The sequence below is a fragment of the Eschrichtius robustus genome, chromosome 7 (assembly GCF_028021215.1).
Source record: "Eschrichtius robustus isolate mEscRob2 chromosome 7, mEscRob2.pri, whole genome shotgun sequence".
NCBI classification, from domain to species: domain Eukaryota; kingdom Metazoa; phylum Chordata; class Mammalia; order Artiodactyla; family Eschrichtiidae; genus Eschrichtius; species Eschrichtius robustus.
The window spans coordinates 127,817,789-127,839,988 of NC_090830.1; the positions used below are offsets into that span (position 1 = coordinate 127,817,789).

Sequence of the window (22,200 nt, forward strand, 5' to 3'; positions counted from 1 at the left end):
GCTTGGCTTGGGAAACCCCAGGCTCTGAAACCCTTTGGCCTCATGTAAACCACCAGAAGGCTTCGATAGCAGGTGCTTGAAAGAAGGCGAAAAGCAGTCCTTTAACTCCTTTAGGTACCGGGACTAGTTGACAAACGACCGCACGAGACGGAGGCCTGACCACCTGCCATCCCCCCAGAAAGAAAGCCTTGGCAAGACGTGCAGGAAGGGGGGCCTTAACATGGCTACTCCAGGGACAGGCCTGGAGACCGCTGTGGAGACCCGGATGGGGCAGTACTTTGGGGCCACCCGCCTCTTGAAGACCCACTCCCTCCAGGAAGCCATGAGCTTCCCTCCCACCACCCCCATCTGTCAGGAAGGAACGTTTTTGGAAAACCACTTCCTGTTTTAACAATACTTCATGAAAGTAGACTTTCAGCCAGTCAGATTAGCAAGCTCCATGTGAGGCCCTGGAAGCAGAAATCACTTTAGGCCTCCCCTCCTTCTTCCCTCCCCCCTGAACACACACACACACACACACACACACACACACACACACACACACACACAGTTTTCCAGATGGATGCAGGCTGCCTTGGGTGGTTCTGAAAAGAAGAAGTATGAGTAGCTTGAGGCTTAGACTGGGGCGGGAGCGGGCGGGAGGGAGGGCAGGAAGCAGGTTCCGGGGAGGCGGGGCCTGTAGGTGTATCAGCCTCGGGCCTCTCAGCAACCCCTGCATGTCCCCAACACCCCGAGTCTCTGGGAAGAGTGCAGGGCCCCCGAGGCGCCCAGGCCAGGGCCACCCTCATTTCTGACCGATCACTCAGAGTGACGGCTTCGTGGGCAGAGCTTATCTGGCTGGGCTAGGAAGCGTGACTGAGAAGGGAAACCCTGAGACTGCCAACCGCAGGCCGGTCATGGGAAGGCCTGGTGTCCACGCCAAGAACACTTAGCAAAAAAGAAGAACCGGGTCTCTTGAGTTATTTTGGTATATTTTCCAGAGCTTGGTTAACCCTATTGCAGCTCCTGTCGGGACAGGGTGAGAACATCCCCCACTGGTGAGGCCGCCTGGGTCTGGGACCCTCGGTGTGACCTGGAAGGATGGTCGGCCGCTCTCCTACCAGACTCTACAGACTGTACCAGAGCAGCTGCCCCACCGTGGACAGCAGCCGTGCCCAGCGCCCAACCCTGCCCCAGACGGTGCTGGAAAAGGATCCCCCCCTGGGCCCGTGTGATGACTCCCGGCATCAACCTGAGGACTGCCCGTGGGAGCGTGTGCACCCAGGTCTGCCTCCCAGACACCCCCCAAGCCCGGGACCTTCCTCCCCGCCTGGCAGTGCATCAGCCTCAGCGTTGCCCAGCAGAAGCCAGCACTCCAACGCTGCTCCCAGGAAGTGCACGTTTAGGAGAAGCAAACTCACTTTAGTATCAGCCCCAGAGACAAAAATCGAGCCAGAGCAAAGGCAAAGGCATCGGCAGCCCATGCTCCGACGAGCATTCCGCTGTACGTTCTGGCTCCTCTCCCTCATCCAATAAGCGTGCTTTCAATTTTTCCCTTGGGAAAATAAAACAAAACCTTTTACCCCACATCCCCCTATAGTTAGTGACTTCTTACTGAAACATCTCAAAAGAAAAAAATGTGCATTTTGTGTCTCCACTTTCTCCCTCCCACCTGCTCCCCGGCCCCTGGCTTCTGCCCACCTTGCCAGCTCGGCCTCCCACCAGCTCACTGACGTCCTTCTCCTGGACTGCTCTCTGGCCCCTGGCCCTGCTCAGCGCCGCTGCCCTCTCAGGATTCCCCAGCACCTCCATGCTTCTGTCTCCTTTGCCAGCTCCTGTCCCTCTGTCCCCCTCACCCCCATATATTCTGGGGTTTCCCAAGTTCTGCCCTAGGCTGAACGCTTTCCTAGCCACATGCTCTCCCAAGATTTCAGCCCATCCCTCTCCCCGAAGCTACTGACCATGTAGCCAACTGATTTCTAGTAATGTGGGCTTGGATGTCCCACAGACACCTCACACCTAACACCAAGGAAAGAAGTGGTCCCCTCCTGGCAGGGGGTCCTTCCGTCTCTACTCCAGGAAGCCGGGAACAGTGATCCCCTAATGCCCCTCTCACCCCGCACCATGCCTGTCACTGAGTCCTGCTCATCTTGCCAGCCCATTCCCCTCTGTCCCCATCACTCTGCCAGAGATGGACAACGGGACAGGACACATAAGGAAATTAAAGGATCAAGCCACTACCTTTATTAATATCAGCTTCAGAAAGAGAGTGAGGCAAAGAAAACGTCAAGTAAACGATTTGAGAATATTTCTGAGAACAGGCTCAGGAAATGGAAAGCAGTTGGAGGGACAGCGAATGACTCTGCAGAGAGCAGCAAGGAGAAACCTAGGCGCCGGCAAGGTTGGTGAGGGGAGGCGGCAGGGCTGGGGATGCAAAGAAATGTCCCAAAATGGCAGGAACTCAGGGGCATCTGGGAACCCAGGCAGGAGGGATAAAGAAGGCAGCAGAAAGAAGCCGTTAGACCCCCAGGTCCCGACCCCCAGCTCTGAGCAGTTATCCACCCCCCACCCCCGAGAGCCTGGAGTTTTCTTCTCTAAAGAAATTGACTCAGGGAAGCTGCAGACAGACACGAAGGAGGGCAAGGAAGAGATGCCAAACTGAACACAAGGGTTAAGTGAAATTCCGCACACAGACGCCCAGCAAATTTCTCCCAACCCAGCTGATTGGAGGTATGTTTAGTTTACAAACACATCGGGGGACCTCCCTGGTGGCGCACTGGTTAAGAATCCGCCTGCCGGGGCTTCCCTGGTGGCGCAGTGGTTGAGAATCTGCCTGCCAATGCAGGGGACACGGATTCGAGCCCTGGTCTGGGAAGATCCCACGTGCCGCGGAGCAACTGGGCCCGTGAGCCACAACTACTGAGCCTGAGCGTCTGGAGCCTCTGCTCCGCAACAAGAGAGGCCGCGATAGTGAGAGGCCCGCGCACCGCGATGAAGAGTGGCCCCCACTCGCCGCAACTGGAGAAAGCCCTCGCACAGAAACGAAGACCCAATACAGCCAAAAATAAAATAAATAGTAATAAATAAATAATAAATTAAAAAATTAAAAAAAAAAAAAAAAAAAAAGAATCCGCCTGCCAGTGCAGGGGACACGGGTTCGAGCCCGTCCGGGAAGATCCCACATGCCGCGGAGCAGCTAAGCCCATGCGCCACAACTACTGAGCCTGCGCTCTAGAGGCCGTGCTCCGCAACAAGAGAAGCCACCGCAATGAGAAGCCCGTGTACCGCAAGGAAGAGTAGACTCTGCTCGCCGCAACTAGAGAAAGCCCGCGCGCAGCAACAAAGACCCAACACAGCCAAAAATAAATAAATAAAATAATTTTAAAAATAAAAATACAAAATAAAATGAAATATAAACACATCTGGCTTGTGGCCACCAGGAAGAGACTAGAGGGCCCCAGTCTATAGAAAACAAAAGCAGAAAAATTCCACAGGAAGATTTAAAGATAAAGTTGAAATCTCCAAAAGAAAAAGTAGGAGCCAAAAGCCACAAAGATGGGCTTCCCTGGTGGCGCAGTGGTTGAGAATCTGCCTGCCAATGCAGGGGACACGGGTTCAAGCCCTGGTCTGGGAATATCCCACATGCCGCAGAGCAACTAGGCCCGTGAGCCACAACTACTGAGCCTGCGCGTCTGGAGCTTGTGCTCCCCAACAAGAGAGGCCGCGATAGTGAGAGGCCCGCGCACCGCGATGAGGAGTGGCCCCCGCTTGCCGCAACTAGAGAAAGCCCTCGCACAGAAACGAAGACCCAACACAGACAAAAATAAATAAATAAATTAATTAATTAATTTAAAAAAAAATGTCTGGGGTTGGTAAACTTAAAAAAAAAAAAAAGCCACAAAGATGAAAAACTAGGAGGGGAAAAAAGATAAAATTAAGGGCTCAGTCCAGGAGAGGAGGGCCATCACTGGGAAAGAAACCAGAGAAAATGGATGGAAAGAAGTTACTAAAAAATAATGATGATAAAAACAACAATATGAGAACATCTCCCAGAACTACAAATTTCCAAATTAAAAGGCTCCACAAAATGCCCCACACGATGAATGAACCTCACCCCCCTCTAAGCCTCTGACTGTACAGTTTTAGAATACTGGTGATGAAAAAGCAAAGAAAACAAAACAGCTTACATGTAACATACTGATTCTTAACAAAAATGGAAGATGATGGGAGAATGTCTTCAAAATTCTGAGTGAGTTTTAACCTAGAATTCAATTCAATGCTCCATCAGATTATCCATGAAGCAAGAGAAGAGGAAAAAAATACCATTTTCACTCAACATGATCTTTAAAGGTCTACCTGCCATGTGCCCTTTCGCAGGAAGCTATTGCTAGTCATGCTCTCCCAAAATGAGGGAGTGGCTCCAGACAGACGAGGCTCTGGGTCCAGGAGGCAGGGGAGGGACAGAGGGAATGGCCACTGGTGGCAAAGGAAGACCTGGGGGCGCCCCAGTGGGTGGGGTAGTCAGGGGGCCCCGGGAGGAGTCCCCAGGGCAACTCGGACTGCAGAGATGATCTGAGAGACCTGTGTAACACCGTGTCGAGAAGCATTTTAAAGGGCTATCCGAGAGTATAAAAATAAGAAAAGCAAAAAATGGTCCAAGAAGAAAAAAATGTAATCGTAGCATCCTCTTTGGCTCAGCAGCAAACAGTAAACAATAAAGTTTTAATAAGGAAAATGCAGTAGACAGGGACGTAAAGTAAGTGAAATCTTGGTTACAGTAAGAAGACAGTAGAGGACTTCGGAAAGTTACACAGTGAGCCAGGAAGGAGTGGAGATGCCGGGCAGGCCCACGCCAGACCCCAGCCCACGCCGTGAGCAGCTGAGTTTCTATCCGGTCCCGGCTGGACCTGGCCAAGTGCACGTCAAAGGTCAGAAAGACACAGCCCAAACCAGAGACAGTGAAATCTGGAGGGTGCTGAGGGAATGAACCCTTCTTACTCCATCTGCTTGTGAACTGAATGACTTTCGTATAAGGAGCACTCATCACTTTTGGATTTTTAAGTAGTTTGTTTTTTTTTTTAAATAAAGAAGATGGTGTTTTAGCCTTTCAGGAAAACCTTTACTATTACTTTAGATAAGAACATCAAACACTCTAAAACCCTGGATCAAGTTTTAGTGTTAAATAAATACAGTAAAATTAATAAATACCATAGACCCCTCCCCCCATAACTGTTAACTCTAAAACACTATAAAAATGCATGGTACTATTATATTTAAATATCAGTGCAAGTTGCTCTCAGAGTTATGATTATTAGACATCTTGTACCACCCCACCACTTCCCCACCCCCACTGGGTTGGTTTTTACAAATCTGTACGAGCTGCTGTATCCATCTCAATCCTTGTTTCATAGTAAACAGGCCTAATATGCATGTGCTGATGAATGAATGAATTCAGGGATAGCCAAAGAATGAACACCTTCTTGGAGCTTTTTCTGAGGTTTTATAAGACATAAATGTTGCTTTATGTTAAAAGATAGATGGATCTCACATGCTAATTCATGGGGAAGAGGCTCTTCATAGAAAAATGCTAAACCATAAAGAAATAGCAAAGGGAGAGAACTGCTTTGAAAGCTGACTGTGGAATATGAACACCTGGCAATTACGACCCCAGGGAGGGAGGGTGGGAGACATCACCCTCCCAACTTCCTAAAGCCCCAGCATCCCCACCATAAACACAGAGCGTTGAGACCCTCCCAAACTAAAGGGCTGCTTTCCTGTCTGCCAGGGGGCGAAGCACAGACCAGGGAAGGCAGCAAAGACACAGCAGCAGTCCACTGTTTGGAGCTTCTGAGAATGCAAGCCCCAACAGAAAGGATGGCACGCTCCTCTCTCAAGTCCACCCCTAAGGCTGCAACTGCAGCTCAAGGTGAGCGGGAGAGCGGGCGCCTACCCACGACAGATCCTCAGGTGTCAGCTGACCTGAGTGGAGACTGGGAAGGAAACAGCGAGCCCGGCACTGTCCTAGGCACACAGTCCCAGTGGGAGAGAAGACAGACAAAGATCACAAACCTTATAGAGCCCGCATGATAGAGGGAAAAGCAAACTGTACAGAAGATAAATAAATTATACAAGGTACCAGAGATCTGGCTGGATAATTATAGTAAAAAGATGAAAAAAAAAAAAAAAAACCAACCAGCACAGGTCTTATTTAAATAGATGCAAAAGTGAGACTTGCATCAATCCCACAACTGCCGTAGTTCACTGTAGAGATTAACGGTCCACAAACTTCATGGTGGATCAGACGTAATAAGTCTGATTGTGAAATGCAGTTGGGCTGACTTCTCCCTGTGCTATGTCCTCTCTGCTTCTTAAAATCAGTGAAACAGAACTTACTTCTGGTTCTACTTCCCCTGCAGCCAGACCCACTACATGGTCTGGAGAGGAGACCTGGGCTGCATCCCGGCTCTGTCTGCACCGAGCTGGACGGCTGTAGGCGAGCCACAGCTTAACCTCCCAGACCACAGACCAGCATCTGGAGGGGTGGGAACTGTCACGACGCTGAGTGTGATGACCCAGACCAAGGTGTGGACCTCGCAGGCCTGACACATGCTCCTCCCCTTCCCAGCTCTGTCTGCATCCTCAGGCAGCTGACGGCAAGGCAGCAGTCATTGCCCAGAAGCAACATCCAGGCCTCAGGACACAAACCTTCAAGGAGTCATATGCTAGGTGTCAGGGCTGGGGGAGCAGAGAGGGGCTGCCAGATTCTGGAAGCTCTGGCTGTAGGATGTGGACGGGCCAGTGCAATCCAACCCCGTGGCTTTTCAGTGTTCACCTTGACAGCCCGGTTCTCCAGCTGTGGCCCCAGTCTCAGACACAGCAGACCCAGCCTACCCCTCAAGAACAAGCCTCCCGCCTACTGGTCTTCCTTCAGCTCTTGCCTCCAGGCCTTCCCCCCCACAGGCTGTCCCCTCTTCCAGGAACACTCCCCCCATCTCCAACCTCCACTTAGATGTCAGCTTAGGAGTCACTTCCCCAGGGACCTTCCCGACACCCACTGCCTGTGCTCCCACGGATCCTGCACTTCCCATTTCTGTTCTCGTCACACTTGCAAAGGCTTGTTGAACAAGCAGCTTCCCCTCTAGAGGCCTGTTCCCTAAAGAGTCTCATCTGTCTTGTCCCTGTGTGTCACCCATGCTTTTCACAAGGCCTGGCCCCGAGCAGGCGCGCTGCAAAGATCTGGCAAACTCAACTGAATTGAGGGCCACGTCAGCATCACGTGCAGGGAAAACGATTGGGCGGCTCAGGGGGCAGGTTCAAGTCCCAGTGCAGCCGCGTGGGGACCTCGGCTGCCTGGGCTGTACACTGCAGGGGTGGCTGGCTGGCCTGTCAGCCCCTCTAACCTGCAACACGCAAGTTAAGGCAGCGAAGTGGACATCTGTCTGCCTGCTTGACCCTGAGCTAGGGTTTGAGGGTGAGGCCGGGTGAATCCACTGCCCAGGCCAGCATTTATTGACGGTTGTCCCTGGGCCCTGTGCTGGGTGCTGGGGGCAAGGGATTGCGATGGGCGTCCCTGCCTGAAGGGGCACAGCCAACACCTGAGACCATTCACCAACCCAAAGGGCTCAGATAAAGTCATCCAGGGTGAAGAAGCAGGAAGGAAGCAAATGCCCAGCATCATGCCCGGGATGGCTTTCTGGGCTGACCTAGGGAATTCAGCTCAAGGGCTCTTGGAATCCATCCTTGCCCCTACAGAGCGGAAGGTGACAGAGCGAAGGTCACACTGCTCCATCTTGGGGAAAGGGTGTCTGAGGTGGAAAAGCCTTTGAATAAACCAACGAGAGACATTTTCTGCAAACGCATAATGGCTTTTGGCCTCATGGATTCCAGCGCTGGGAGCCAGAGGCTTAAAAACTGGCAGCCCACAAGCCACATCTGCCCAAGGATACGTTTCGTTTGGCAGGCAAGGTTTTACATTTAAAAAAAATTAGTTCCATCATTTATAAAACTGGATGGTTTCACATAAGAATCCAAATGTCCAGCTTCTCTGGAAAAACAGGCAGCATCAGACTAAAGATGGGAGAAGATGCCTTAGGAAGCAAGGTCCCTCAGGGTTCTGGGGCAAGGGTGGGCAAGCGAAGACCTAGGTGGGTAGAACCCAAAGCAGGGAAAGCTCGGACGGCCACAGACCCCAAAGCGTTCACTGCCAAAGTCAGCTAAACAACCAGCTACAGCCTCTGGAGGCAGGGCAGGCCACCCCCTGATGGCCCCAATCCCCACCACTCCCTGCAGCCTCGTACAGAAAAACCTCACTCGTGCACATTATTACCGGCTCCTGTAGGCATTTAGCCACTAGCCTCTTAGAAATACACAGGCACGAGCCTCGTAAACACACCCAATCCACCAGCCTCCTTCCCCATAATCTCCGCCACCTCCCCAACACCCAACCTTCAGTGGCAGAAAATCTGGCTGGCGTTGGAGCTAAAGGCTACCTCCTGCAAAGAGCACACATCCACCCCGGAGGACAGTCAGAAACTTTCTACGTGGGATGCCTGCCAACTACAAGGTGTTTCGTAAAGATATATTGAATAACTGACAATCCATCTAATGCGCGTTGTGCTTTTACCACCACACATCTGCTTTATGGTGTCCGTACAAAACACAGACATGTCAAACTCTGGGGGAAGCATTCACACAACTTATTCACGAAAAAGAAATCATACTCGATGAGAAACTCTCAATGACTTAAATCATTACTTTTACTTTAAACATTTGTCCATTTGAACAGCTCCATTTAAAAATAGATTAACAAGGCTTCCCTGGTGGCGCAGTGGTTAAGGGACACGGGTTCGAGCCCTGGCCTGGGAAGATCCCACATGCCATGGAGCAACTAAGCCCGTGAGCCACAACTCCTGAGCCTGAGCTCTAGAGGCCGCGAGCCACAACTACTGAGCCCAAGTGCCAGAACTACTGAAGCCCGCGCGCCTAGAACCCGCGCTCCGCAACAAGAGAAGCCACCGCATTGAGAAGCCCGTGCACCGCAACGAAGAGTAGCCCCCGCTCACCGCAACTAGAGAAAGCCCGTGTGCAGCAACGAAGACTCAACGCAGACAAAAATAAATTAATTAATTAATTTTTAAAAATAGATTAACACACTTTTTAAAAAAATTGTTAATATTTGATCAATACAACATAGGCTATTCTGAAGCTTAAATCTTCCCCAAAATCCAATGTGGATCAGATTTCCCTAGGCAATTTCAAAATTTATTGGAAAGGAAAATGTAACTTTATAAGGAGAGAAGAAAATTACCAAGAATGTGATTATAGAGTAGAAGTACCTGCTTTTTATCTTGTGTTTTCTTAAAATCTTCACATGCTAGCCAAAATAAAACATTTTCTTCACTGAATTCCTTTTTTAAAAATTCCTATGGATGAAAAGAAGAAAAAATATCAAACAGTGTTCTACTTAAAAAACAAATAATGCATTTCCCTTCAAGAACTAAGTCAAAATTCAACAAATGAGGGTGTTCATTCACCCTGTAAAAGCTCCACCCTGAAAACAAAGTGTATGTTTAATGTTAAAGCTGAAATTTCATATGCATTTGAACGTAATGGGTTTGACACTGTGAAGAAGAGTAAAAATGAAGTAGGAATCTACTCACAATTCTCAACTGACAATAAATTACCAAAAAGTAAATTAAAGTGGAAGATATATTAGTTCCTTCCAGTGTTTAAGCAAAGTACATTCCTCCAAAATCAGGCTCATTTTTTTAAACAAAAGAAAAGAAAACATACTAAGCATGTCTAAAAATGCCACAGTGAAAACTATTTCAAGCTGGAGGTGTGCTTTCTTTTGGCAGATGTTGGGGGCTTAGTGGCACAGCCAGCTATCCTGCTGTGCACGGAAAAGTTTTCTCCCCGAGATCTAGACGGTGCTCTAGATGGTGGCCCTGTGTCCAGAAATGCCTGCTACCCCCTCCTTGGAGTCTGCTACAGAGACCAACGCGTGAGGGCTTATCCTGGCCTGACCCAAGACTTAAAGACAGAAGTCAGTGGGACTCAGGCAGATACAAGGCATTCTTGAAATTCACCTGTGCTTCTTCTGACACTTGGGGTTTCTGCAGGCCATTTCTAGGCAGTCCTGACACTTCCCCACCCACCTGCCCTCCTCTCTGAGTTCATCTTCACTTTGTCAGCTGATGTCCAGCCTCTTTCACTCTGTTAATATGTATCCTGAGAATCCCCAACATACAAGTGAACAAACCTTCACACCAGAGAGACCCAGACCACCCCCTCCCAGGTGTCACAGAGCTGGAAATTCTTTGTAGATTCTGCCAATGAGCACAGTACCTCTTCCTCATCACCCCACCCCCCTCCCATCCAGCTATATAAAAACCAGAAAGAGGGACTTCCCTGCTGGCGCAGTGGATAGGACTCTGCGCTCCCAATGCAGGGGGCTCAGGTTCAATCCCTGGTCAGGGAAATAGATCCCACATGTATGCCACAACTAAGAGTTCGCATGTCACAACTAGGGAGCCCATGTGTTAAAACTAAGGAGCCCGCCTGCCGCAACTAAGACCTGGTGCAACCAAATAAAAAAAAAAAAAAAACCAGAAACAGTCTGTGCACGCCCCTCCGTGCTGGTCCATGACTACCCAGGAAAGCATTTCCATCTTGGTCGTGACAGGTGAGAAGTTCTGCTTCTCAAGTCGGGACAGACAGTGTTAAAACCTGGCCTGTGTTCCACCCACAGGCTTCTAAACTGCTTTGTATGTGCATCAAGCCCGGTGAACAACGAAAAAAGTCAAACCCTAAATCTTTTCACGCCTTCCGGGTCTTCAAGCAGATTCTCCAGAGAAGCCGCCCATTTGGCTGTGCTCTTGGGATTCTGGTGGCTGCTGCTGGAACTCCCATCACTGTCGTGGATGTCTGCAAAGCAAAGTTTAGACTGTATGTGGCCCAAAGATACTGTCATCTTACAACGGGCATTATGATCGTCATCATCACCATTATGGCTAAGATGTAATAGTAAGCTATATGCCAGAATCTACTCTCCGTGCCTAACACAGTGAATTCATTCTAGTCCTGACAACAGCCTTATGAAGGGGCTGCTGCTATTCCCTCCATTTTACAGATGCGGAAAACTGTGGCTCCCAGTTAAGAAGGGACTTGTCATTTCCCAACACTCCCCATATATCCTTCCCTCACCCACGTGTCCACTGGCTGACCCACAGGCAGCCTTCAAGTCTCCCTCAAGCCCTCCTCCCAGGGACCTTGACTCAACAGCAACTCTTCCCCATTACATTCTGTGCACAGTCTTATAATTACCCTGCTGTGTTGTGACTGCACGACCGGCTCTCACCAGTCTAAAAGCTCCTCTGCATCTTGATGTATCTCCAGCAGGTAGCTTATTGCCTGGCACATAAATTAAAGTGTGTACCAGGGCCGGGACTAGGGTGGGGAAAGGGAGGCACTGGCCAGAGGTGCAAAATTTAAGGGGGTGCCCAAAAAACTCAGGCATCATGTAAATGAGGTTTTCATGCAATATTCTGAAAAATCAAAATTAATGCAAAAAAATTCCATAATGAGCAAAATACCAAAAATTTAAATAAAGACAGGATCATTATAACTGATTTTTCCTTGTGCCTCTCAGGCTCCAATATGTCTCGGCGGGACGCTGTTACGACGGGCATAGGCTAAATGAATCAGTGACTTTGCACCTGCACATCTGCTGCACTCTCTTACTCTTACCTCTAAAAAGAGCCTCTTGACTAAAGGAAAGGGGACGGGGACCTCCAACTAACACACTCTGGCTACTTGCCTGAAGGAGGAAGTAACAACACAAACACACCTCATCTACAGAATTTGGCCCCTTCCTGGAGTCAAGGGAAAATCCATGGAATGTCACTTCAGATGGGCCCAGGTTCCAAAGCCAGTTTTGCCAATTCGAACTATGTGAACATGGGCAAAACTCTGTGTAAAATGAAGATAATCCCCCTATCTCTTGGGGTTATCAGAAGGATTAAAGGAGGAAACACATCAGGCACCTAGATGCTCACAGTGAACCCTCAAAAAATATTAGTTCTTCTCTCTGCTTCCTTAAAGTAATGATTTATCAAGTGAACTATTTTTATAGCTAATACTTCTTTTCTCCACTGCTCTCTTTTTTTTTCAAAGTAGAGACATGTCTCTCTAAAGAAAAGTTTGAATCTGGGAGAAAATAAACTTTATTTTTTTTTTATTTTTATTTTTTTTAAAAAATAAATTTATTTATTTAATTTTGGCTGTGTTGGGTCTTCGTTTCTGTGCGAGGGCTTTCTCTAATTGCGGCAAGCTGGGGCCACTCTTCATCACGGTGCGCGGGCCTCTCACTATGGTGGCCTCTCGTTGCAGAGCACAGGCTCCAGACGCGCAGGCTCAGTAGCTGTGGCTCACGGGCCTAGTTGCTCCGCGGCATGTGGGATCATCCCAGAACCAGGGCTCGAACCCGTGTCCCCTGCATTGGCAGGCAGACTCTCAACCACTGCGCCACCAGGGAAGCCCGAAAATAAACTTTAAATTAAGAAATCAGCAAAACAAAACATTTTAAAAGGATAAATTTTAAAAGTCTTATGAATATTAATTGCTGCAAGTAGCTAGGCGGTCGGTCATATGGTTTCAAATGTTTTTGGAGGAAAGTTGTATCAGAATATGTTGAACATGGAAGTAACTCAGCTTCTGTGATCTATTGTATTCTATTGGAGGTCAACAAACATATTAATTTCTCAAGCAGCTGAGACTCGGTCTCCTAGCATCTGGGAAAACTACCTGGGTTCTATACACTGACTGGCTGATTTGGGCTAAATAAAGCAGAAGCAATATGCATTGGTGATGGAGCACATAAGAGAGTTGTTCGGGACAAATCCATTCCTTTACTTGAGAGGCAAACTCACTCAATCATCACAAATGGACCTGACACTTCTCTAAAGTGAACCTTCAGTTCGTGGATATTAAATTAGTTCTCTGCTCTCTTTGCAAATGTTAAAACGGCAAGCTTCTGAACACTGCATTTCTTCCCAACGAAGTATAAATCAAATTAAAAGATCATTATCATAAGAAATTTCTGCAACAGGGTTCATTCTGCCAAGCATTTCACAAATTTACTCCCTGTTCTTTACCCGAAGAATACAATTTGACAGTTTACTCCACTCCCCTAGCAGATCTTCTCTTAAGTAAATAAATTAGAGACATAAGTTCGCTGTTCCGGAAAAATCGTAGGTAGCCAGAAATTTCTCTCGCCATTGCAGAACAACTGCTTTGGCTATAACTTTTCAACCTTGGCCTGTAGTGATTCCAAAACTCTTGACGTTCTTTTCAATAATAAACCAAACCACATTTGGGTTTTCATGGCCTCACTGTCTTGCAAATAAATACACTTGGTGGATTCCCATTTAGCCAATAGAGTGCTCTGGTTAACTAGGTCTTCTGGTTAACTGAGAGATAAGACAGCCATCCCCACCATGAGACAATTGCTCCCTCACTCCCCTCTTTTATTTCATACTCTAGTCATTTTGCATATTAGGTTTCTGTGCTGGCTTTCGTGTGAACAAAAAGTTTTACAACTCAAAACCCACTCATCCGATCTAGTCTCCTTATTTAACAGACTGAGAAATAAAGGTCCAGAGGGTAAGGTGACCCAGCTAAGGAACTGCTGGATGGAACCAGTACTGGGACTTAAATATGCGGGCAATTGTCCCCACCAGGACCACCTCTATGGAACCCCAGGGTGCCTCGGAACACAGGAGTTTGCAGATGGGTGGCCCTTCCTTTCAGTTCCCTCCTAGGCTACCATTTCCCTTCCATCGATGTCATGAAATACATCTATGGCTGACACTGTTACAGAAGTCACAGAATTTTCAGGGCTGGCCCAGAAAGCATACCAAGACACAGAAAGTATCTCGAATAGCCATGGTTATTAGTTTCTGGCTTTGGTGTCATGCATAAAGAGAAATTTCTTCTTGCCCTTCTGCTTACCTTCTGCCCTAGCAGACCTTTTACTATAGGAATCTTCTACTCAAACTCTACTGCCATGTGTTTTCACTTTTCCAGAAATACTGACTTGAATTTTGCCAAGACTTCCTGATTGTCTTTCAATTTTGATTAAGGCCTTTGGCTTAAAAGGCTTGATTGCTCTAGTTAGAGCAACATTCGCAAACTCCATTCACTTAATGATGTCTCTCTTTTCCAAGTCATTATCCCCAACCTCCAATGAGACTGGCAGAGGTCCACTCCATTTGGCAATGCCCTAAGAGACTGCCCCCTAACCTGAGGCATTTCCATTTCTCAGGATCCTCGTCGGTACAAGTAGACTTCCACTATTTTCCGATGCGTGTAAGTAAGGGCTTCCTAAGACAACTTGGTTCACTTTAAATGTTACAATCAGTCCAATGATGTATAGGAGAAAGAAATAACCTTTCTTCACAGCAAGCAAGTTTACTTCTGAGCTTAAGAATAAAGCAAAACCAAGATTTCCCAGCTTCCCAACTCCTTCCCAGTTCCCGGCACTTGGAAACACAAAGGTCCAACACTCTTCTTTCCTTTTTCATTGATAAAAGTTTCCATTTTAGATGGATTACACAAGAAGGTAGGTTGGGGATGCACAGCTGGAAAAAGAGTTAAAGCTATCTTTCTAGCAGCTTTAAGATCACTCAAGCTAGTAAGGAGCAGTTGGTGATGACATTTGTTTGTTTTCATTTTGTCCAGCTCTGCTCATTTGTTGTTGTCATTTAGATCATCTGTAAAACATTTCTGCAATGAAAAAAATAATTTTTTTTTACCTCCTGGGCCCTTCAAAGCATTTTAGATCTTCAGATTTTTGCAGGCACGATACTTACGTTTCAATATACTCATTTTCAGATGAATCTGTCATTGGCTAATAATAACCATTAACACTTAGCGAATTATTCACAATGTGCTGGGTACTATTCCAAGCTTTTTCCATGGGTTAAATCATTCTGTTCTCACAACGACCCTCAGATGTGGTTAGTATTATCCTCACTTCACAGATGAGGAAACAGAGGCACAGTAACTCGCAAGGGGCACCCAGCTAGAAACGGGGAGTCACGGTCCAAGCCCAGGTCGTCCTGCCTCCAGAGCCCGGGCCATCTGCCACAATGGCCTGCCATTGTTAGTTTTGATAGTTGCTCATCTTCACACTCACAGAAGCCAGAACATGACGGCCTTAAAAAGAATGATAACACTTATGTGTGAGAAGACTGCAAAAACTAAGAGTCCAATTCCTTGCAGACAAAAACCCACCTACGACTGGGCCAGAATCATCCAGCACATAAACACAACGGGCATACGCTTTCCATTTACGTTTACGCTGTTCTGTGTGGTAAAAGCTGTTATTTCAAAGCCGGCACAGCATCCAGGTACAGAGGGCTGAGGCTGACTGCTTGCAGCATATTGTGTGATGCATTATTTATAGATGCTATGATGTCATATCTAACAGAGACCTTCTCCAGACATTAATTCCTTGGAAGTCCATACTCAAAAGGCATCTCTAACACTCATCAGAACAAATTCCTGCTATTAGTCTTCAGGAAGGTCTGGCTAATGATCCTACATAGACAATTTCCCCAAGTCAGAGATTTTAGTAAAATCTCCAGCTTCCTCATATCCAGCTTCCTCAACAGCAGAGTCAACTTACATCCTCAGAGGGTTTGTCAAAGGCACCCCCCAAACACACAGCACATTAAAGAAAACAAACTAAACATTCAAGCCCAGGAAAAGGCAGAAATGTGAACCCTAAATTCTAACGTGGTTTGGTACCACACACACACACACCATACTCCTTTAAAATACTCAGGGAAAGTACACACCCCACAAAACTGATTTAAAACCTCATATCACCTATATCACATCAAACATTACATTTTTTAAAAAAGTCATCCCACTTAGAAGCAGAGAATCCGTTTTCACAACTGGTGATCCGTGTAAGGCTCCAGAGAAACTGGGTCATGGAAACCCTCTATCTAAATATTACTTAAGTGTTTATCAGCTCCAGTATCTAGCTTCTGAGAATAATGACCCTTCAGGCATGCAATTCCCTTGGCAGGGAGGTTTGCATGAACTGCCATTAGCAGAAAATAAAAATAAAAACGTTTTGAAATAATCATACTGATAGCAAGCATCAAAGACCGGAGCTAGGCCAACAGGCTGGAGAGGTCAGCTGGGCTCAGAAACGGCCTCATGGCAGTTTTCCCACGAGGTCTGAGGCCTCAGAAAAAGTCAAGTTGCTCAGGCGAGCCCTCCAGAGGCCCCCTGTGCACCTGCGTCTGCACCACACACACCCCTACCTCTACTCTGCCTGCCAGCACCCAGCGATGGGTGAGCTGAGGGCATATCTGATAGCCAAAGGGGTGGGGACCCTTCCTTACGTGCCATGCTCTGGGGTCTTCCTGGGGAGGTCCCCACAGCCCAAAACTCCGCTGCCTTCTCAGAGACGCTTTGTGCGAGACAGACGGTGGCTGCGGGGCTCCTGAGCACCCTTTTGGGTCCGGAGGAAAAACAAGCCTCAACATCCTCTTCTGAGTGGACTAAACAACAGATGGCCCCGGTTTCCACTTTCTACCAGAGGGAAGGAAATAAGAACGCCAGACTGTTATCTGTAGCCTCCCTAGAATCCTCACTTTCTAGGCAAAGGCCCAGAAAAAATAAAAACTACCCAGGAGCCCAATTCTGGAGGTGAAAGTGAAGACCCTGTCCGTATTTTTTCTCACTTTCCAGAAGCCCCCATGCTTCCTCTGGGACCTGACTTATGCAGAAATGTGTCCTTGCTCTCCCCTGGCCCCCACCTCAGGGCAAATAAGTAACTTCTTCCATCCGGTGTCAGTAGGGTAGACTGTGTATTTCTTGAGAGTAAGAGCTGTGTCTTCCTCAGGGTCTGCAGTGCCGGGCGCTCATGTATAGATTTATAGTGATAGCTGTTTTCTGATAGATTGTCAGGTTGAGCGGGGGACAAAGCAGAGAGGAGGATGACGGTTGTAAAAAGGGATGGCATTTACTGAACACTGACTACATCCCATCTCAACCTCACAGCCTTTGGAGGTTGGGCCCATCGGTGGCCCATTTTACAGATGAGGAAACTGAGGCACAACAAGGTTAAATCACTTGCTCCAAAGGGGAAAGCCAGGAAGTCGATGAGCTGGGACTCAACCCTAGCCTGTCTGGCTGCAGAGGCTGTTAAGGGAAGGGCAGGGAAAGATGCAAGAAATAAAAGGCGGGCCCTTTTTCTCAGGGAAATTAAAATTAATTGAGAAGATGAGGCCAGGCATTCCCAGATGGCCATCTGCCTGCAATGCCACACACTGCCATGAAGTTTTCTTCACTGGTCCATGAAAGAATGAGAATAAGCAGAAGGAAATATTTACCAAGTGAGCTGTGCTGATCGAGTGGGACAGTCTTGGGTTGTGTTTTTTAAGTAGATAATTACATTTATTTACAGGGTACAAAAGACAAGAGCTACACAAGGGAGCCCAGTGGGACAGGTCTTCCTATCACCCCTGTCCTTCAGCGACCCAGAGCCTCTCCCCTAGAAGCAACAGCCTCTGGAAGATTCTTGTGTATCAGGACAAGTTCTTTACATGAGATTATATCTCTCCTACTATTTGGGCTGTTGAAACACCCTTATTTGTGGGATGATAAAGACAGTTGATGATGGTATTGTTGGTTTTTAATGTCCCAACTGGAGAAAGAAAGAAAGAAAAGAAAGAAGGAAGGAAGTGGAGCAGAGAAGCAGGGAGGCAAGGAAGGAAAGAGAAAAGCCCACCGCTCCACACTCACTCTCTAAATACACACGAGCAAGATGACACACTGGATACTGTGTGAGGTCAGGCAGGCAGCTCTGGGCTCGGGTCAGAGATCTCAGTCCCCTGGTCTGTCCCTTCTGAAATGGGCAGCCTCTGCAGCTGTCTGGGGAGAGACAAGATGGGCAGGCTGCATTTCAGGTGCAGAGAGGGAGGCAGGAGGCCTGGAAGAGCGGGCCTCCTGGAGCTTTGGGAGAGGACACAGGACAGAGGTGGGAATGTCCAGCCACCCAGGGGTGGGGCGGGCAGCGGGGTGACTGGGCGAGAAGGCAAGCCAGATGAGGGGTCCCTGAGCCCACCACAGAGCGGGGGCAGCAGAGCCGACCCACAGGCACTCGGCGGGGCCCTCGAGAGATGGGAACCTACTGGGAAGGGAAATTGGTCCCCGGAAGCCTGCAAGGGACTGTTTGGCTCCAGTGTGCGCCTCCTGACAGCTCTTATCGCAGAGCTGCTTCTGTCGCCTGCCTGGGCCCCTGCTGCCACCCCCCGGGGCTGCTGCCGTGGAGAGCTATCTGGGGGAAGCAGAAGAAACTAGTGAGCGTAAATTTAGTACAATTTAAACAGCAAGTTCCCAGAGCCCAGCGGCAGGGGGCCGAGGGGATTACTCAACCCCAGGGAGGGAAATGACTCAGTTCACCCAGAAAGCCCTAGGAAATGGCCCAGCCAGGCACCTGCCTGGTTTCCACAATTTCTAACAGTGAGTAAAGGAGACATCAGTTCAAATACAAAGTCTGTGAAGGCAAGTAAAGCACCCCGAGCGCCGGGCACCCACCAGTCCGCGAGCTGCCCGTGGTGGTGTTCAGGTCGGCACCGTGGACTCAGCTGGGGGGGAGGGGCGGACCACACGTGTATAAACCACGCCCCTCGCTCAGCCCCGCTTCTCTGTGCCCGCTGCGTTCTCCCTGAATCTGAAGGCCCGGCCCAGTGATTTTCTGCAGGGAAAATTTCCCCCAGCAGCCAAGCCGGCCTTGCCGCTGGGTTGTTACAACAGAGACATTAAATTATGTCAACTGTCATCTTTAAATAAAAACTTAAGCCCTGCCATAAATCTGAAACTGGTCCCAGAGGTTTAATGGGATAATGTATAATAGGCTCAGGGCGGGGGCGCGGGGAATTCCCCTGGCGTTTCAGCCAGTGTTCTGCTCGCAGGGGGTGGTGGAAGGCCATGGCTCTGGCTTTGCTTTTCAAGCGAAGAGCATCCTATTTACCATCAACAGTGCAAGTCGCTGTGGGGGGCAGGGTGGGTGCACAGAATCCTTGGAGGGGTCCTCACGGTTCAGTGCCGTGAGAATCGACTGTCAAAAATGCAGCCAACTCTCCCTCCCACCTCGGGTCCGCAGGACTGAATCCGGGACGGGGAGGGGGGGGCGGGGTCTGGGGGGGCCTGGAAAGCTGCATTTTGTCTAGCCCACCTCCACTCCCACCCCCTTGTGGTTCGTGAACACACTTTGCGAAAGCTCAGGAAGGAGAATATTTGCACTTTGAATCGCACTTCGAAACTTGGAATTAAGCCTTGGGAGCACCAAACCTCAGTTTAAAGACATTGTCTCCAATAAGATTTTGCAGAAAAGCAAGAAAGGTTTGGAGTAAAAGGAGCTGGGAGGCAGGACTGCAGCCAGGCTCAAATCAGGGTCCAGCAGGGATGGATCCGGTTTTTGTGGGGCCAGAAACTTACACAATCTGGAGAGCCACTTTAAGAAAAATAATTCAAAATTACCAAAAAAAAAAATCAGTCCAGGGTCCCATGGACCACTTGGCTGGCTTCCCAGTGCCTTTGCCTCGGGGCCCACATTCCCCTCTTCTCACTGCTGGGTGGTGATGACCAAACTGGCAGGGGCTCATTTGTCCTTTCCCATCAGGGGGTAGACATTAAACCTAAAAATCATAAAGAAATCAGGCTCTTGGAAGTCGGGCATTTAATACCAATCCATGATTTTTAGCTACTGATCTTTCTATCAGTGACCTAACCACATTTCATCAGCCTTAAAATGTGTTACCCTGAAAGAGGTACACTCCATTGGTGTCCCTAAAACTGCCCCCAGTCTTTCTGGGGTACAACCTGCCCATATGCAACAGCACCCCAAAACCATGTATGGCCCATAATTCATTTGTTCTATTTGGAAGACTTCAACCCAAAAGCGAACTGTGCAGGGATGTTCAAAGCAGCTCTATTTATAATAGGAAAAGGCGGAAAAGATAACAGCTAACCATTATTACTCAGTAACGCCACGCACTGTACTAGGGACTTCATATATATGCTTTCATGTATTTGATTCCACAGCTCTATGGAACCCACTTTACAGATGGGAAAACAGATGCAGAGGTGTGCTGGTAAACCAGCTCTCCCTGGGAAAAACAAAAACAAAAAAACTAGATTTTTAGCATCTGCTGATTTCCACGGTGTAAATGGCCACTGGTAGCCAATTTCAAGCTACCTACGGTTTAGCAACCAGCTTCCAAATTTCCCAATAATTTAGCAATTGGCTCAGAGGAAAAGTAACTTGCCAAAGGTAGCTGAATGATAGAGTCATGGTGGGAACCAGGAGTTTAACTTCAGAGTCCAGGCTCTGACCACCACTCCATAGGCCTGTGAATATCTAACAATAAGGAATGGCTAAAATGAACGCCCACAGGGGAATCCTTTGACCCACAGGTAACACAGAAAGGTTTACATGATCACTAACTCTAATATAAGCAATTTATAACTCTATGAAGTCCTACTTTATTAGAGTTGTCCTAAATATTAAATGCAATAATTTGCAAAATTTGATGGATGAGAAACCAGCTTCGATTTAGTGTTTAAAGAAGGGTATTTTATTCCCATTTTGCAGATCCTTATCTGCACAGAAAGGCTCCACAGCTAGTAGTGGTGGAGGTGGGATTTGGACCCAGCCAACCTACTTTCAGTCCATCCTCTTCACCACAGTGTCCCTCATAAAATACATTAGGTGAAAAAAAGGTATGGGCCAACATGTACAGCCTCTTGGTACTAGCAGAAGCGTCTCAGAGTGGGAGGCGGCAGAAAAGCCTCTGAACTCCAGAGTCAGGCCGAGCTGGGTTTGAAAGATTCTCCATCACCTAAGTGTGACTTGGAGCACGTTACCTAATAGCTCCTGGCTTCAGTTCCCTTCTCCGTAAAGTGGGGAGAACAATGCCTATCTCAATGGGTTGCCCTAAAGGTGAAGAGAGAATTCACAAAACAGAGTGAACACAGACCCGGGCCCACAATTAGCGCTCAAAGGGGCTCAGCTATTAGGAGCGAAAAGGGTAAGATGGTTGGAATCAAGGGCATGGTTTCATCTTCACCATGGGTTCTTTGTCCTATCAAATCGTTCCAAATTGTGGCTGGTCGAGAGTGACAGCAAACTGTATCCTTTGTCGGCTCTTCCCTGGCGCGAACTGCAGATGCGCCCTTCACCTGGTATTCACCCTCCTTCTCTGCCCCATAGTTCGGCTCCTCGGCGCAGAACAGAAGGCGTCCGGCAGCCAAGGCCTGGCAGCCCTGTCGGATGCCCGGGGTCCAGGCGCGCCTTTCCTGGCGCCGCGTGGGCATCATTCGCACCAACGCCCGCAGCGGAGTCAGAGGACTCCCGAAGGGAGGGAACTCGCGCGACGTTCTGCTTTCGGAATCTAAAGCCCATACTACCTCCAAAGTTTGGAGGTGTTTTGGATCTCCTTTTTCTCCCAGACCATCACTAAAAAGAAAACTGCTGTTGTTCCTCCTTTCAGACAAACTTCCTCCCCAGCGCGCTTCTCGGGGCTCTGCGCTCCCGCCGCGGCTGGGACCATAGGGGCGCTGGACGGAGCAGGGAGAAGTGGCGCGTTCGGCCGGGGCTCCCCTCGGTGCGGCATCGCAGAGCCGCGCCCGAGCCTAGTAAGGATGCCCTGGGCGGGCAGCGCCTGCCCGGGCGGTTCATCGCAGCCCCTGAGGGCGCCCCAATCCCCAGCACGCGGGGTCCCGGGAGCTTACCTGACGGCGGCCGCTTCCTGCTCAGCCGACTCACGGCGCGGTTAAACATAGCCGCGGGCACCCCAGGGAGGAAGGAGGATCCGCTGGGCAGCGCGGCGGCTGAGCCGGAGGAAGGCGAGGAGGAGGAGGCCGAGGAGGAGGAGGCCGAGGAGGAGGAGCCCGCTCAGCACCGCCCCGGAGCGTGCGGCCCCCACCCTGCCGCCCTTCTCCCAGCCAGACGCCGCGTGGCGCGCTCCGTGCGCCCTACCGGCCCGCCCAGGAGGGGGCTCTGCGGCCCCGCGCCGGGGTGCCTGGGCGGGCAGGGCGCAGCCGGGTGACTCCCAAACGCCGGGACCTGGCCTAGATACCAGGACGGAGCGCACTCTCTCGGAAGTAGTCCGCGCCGCCCGGGACTTAGGAACCCTG

The 22,200-nt window shown here is 49.1% G+C and overlaps 1 protein-coding gene across 1 annotated transcript in view; it reads right to left on the reverse strand.

The window, feature by feature from the left end:
• The window catches only part of RGS10 (regulator of G protein signaling 10), a 37,535-nt gene extending 15,587 nt beyond the window's left edge, over nt 1-21,948 (reverse strand). Inside the window, exons 1-3 of the mRNA XM_068548653.1 lie at nt 21,796-21,948; nt 10,787-10,905; nt 9,315-9,401 (exon numbers count right to left, since the gene is read on the reverse strand). Coding sequence (XP_068404754.1) covers nt 9,315-9,401; nt 10,787-10,905; nt 21,796-21,844 — 255 coding nt within the window. The 5' untranslated portion in view covers nt 21,845-21,948. The remainder of the gene's footprint in view (nt 1-9,314; nt 9,402-10,786; nt 10,906-21,795) is intronic.
• Nucleotides 21,949-22,200: the final 252 nt, after the last annotated feature.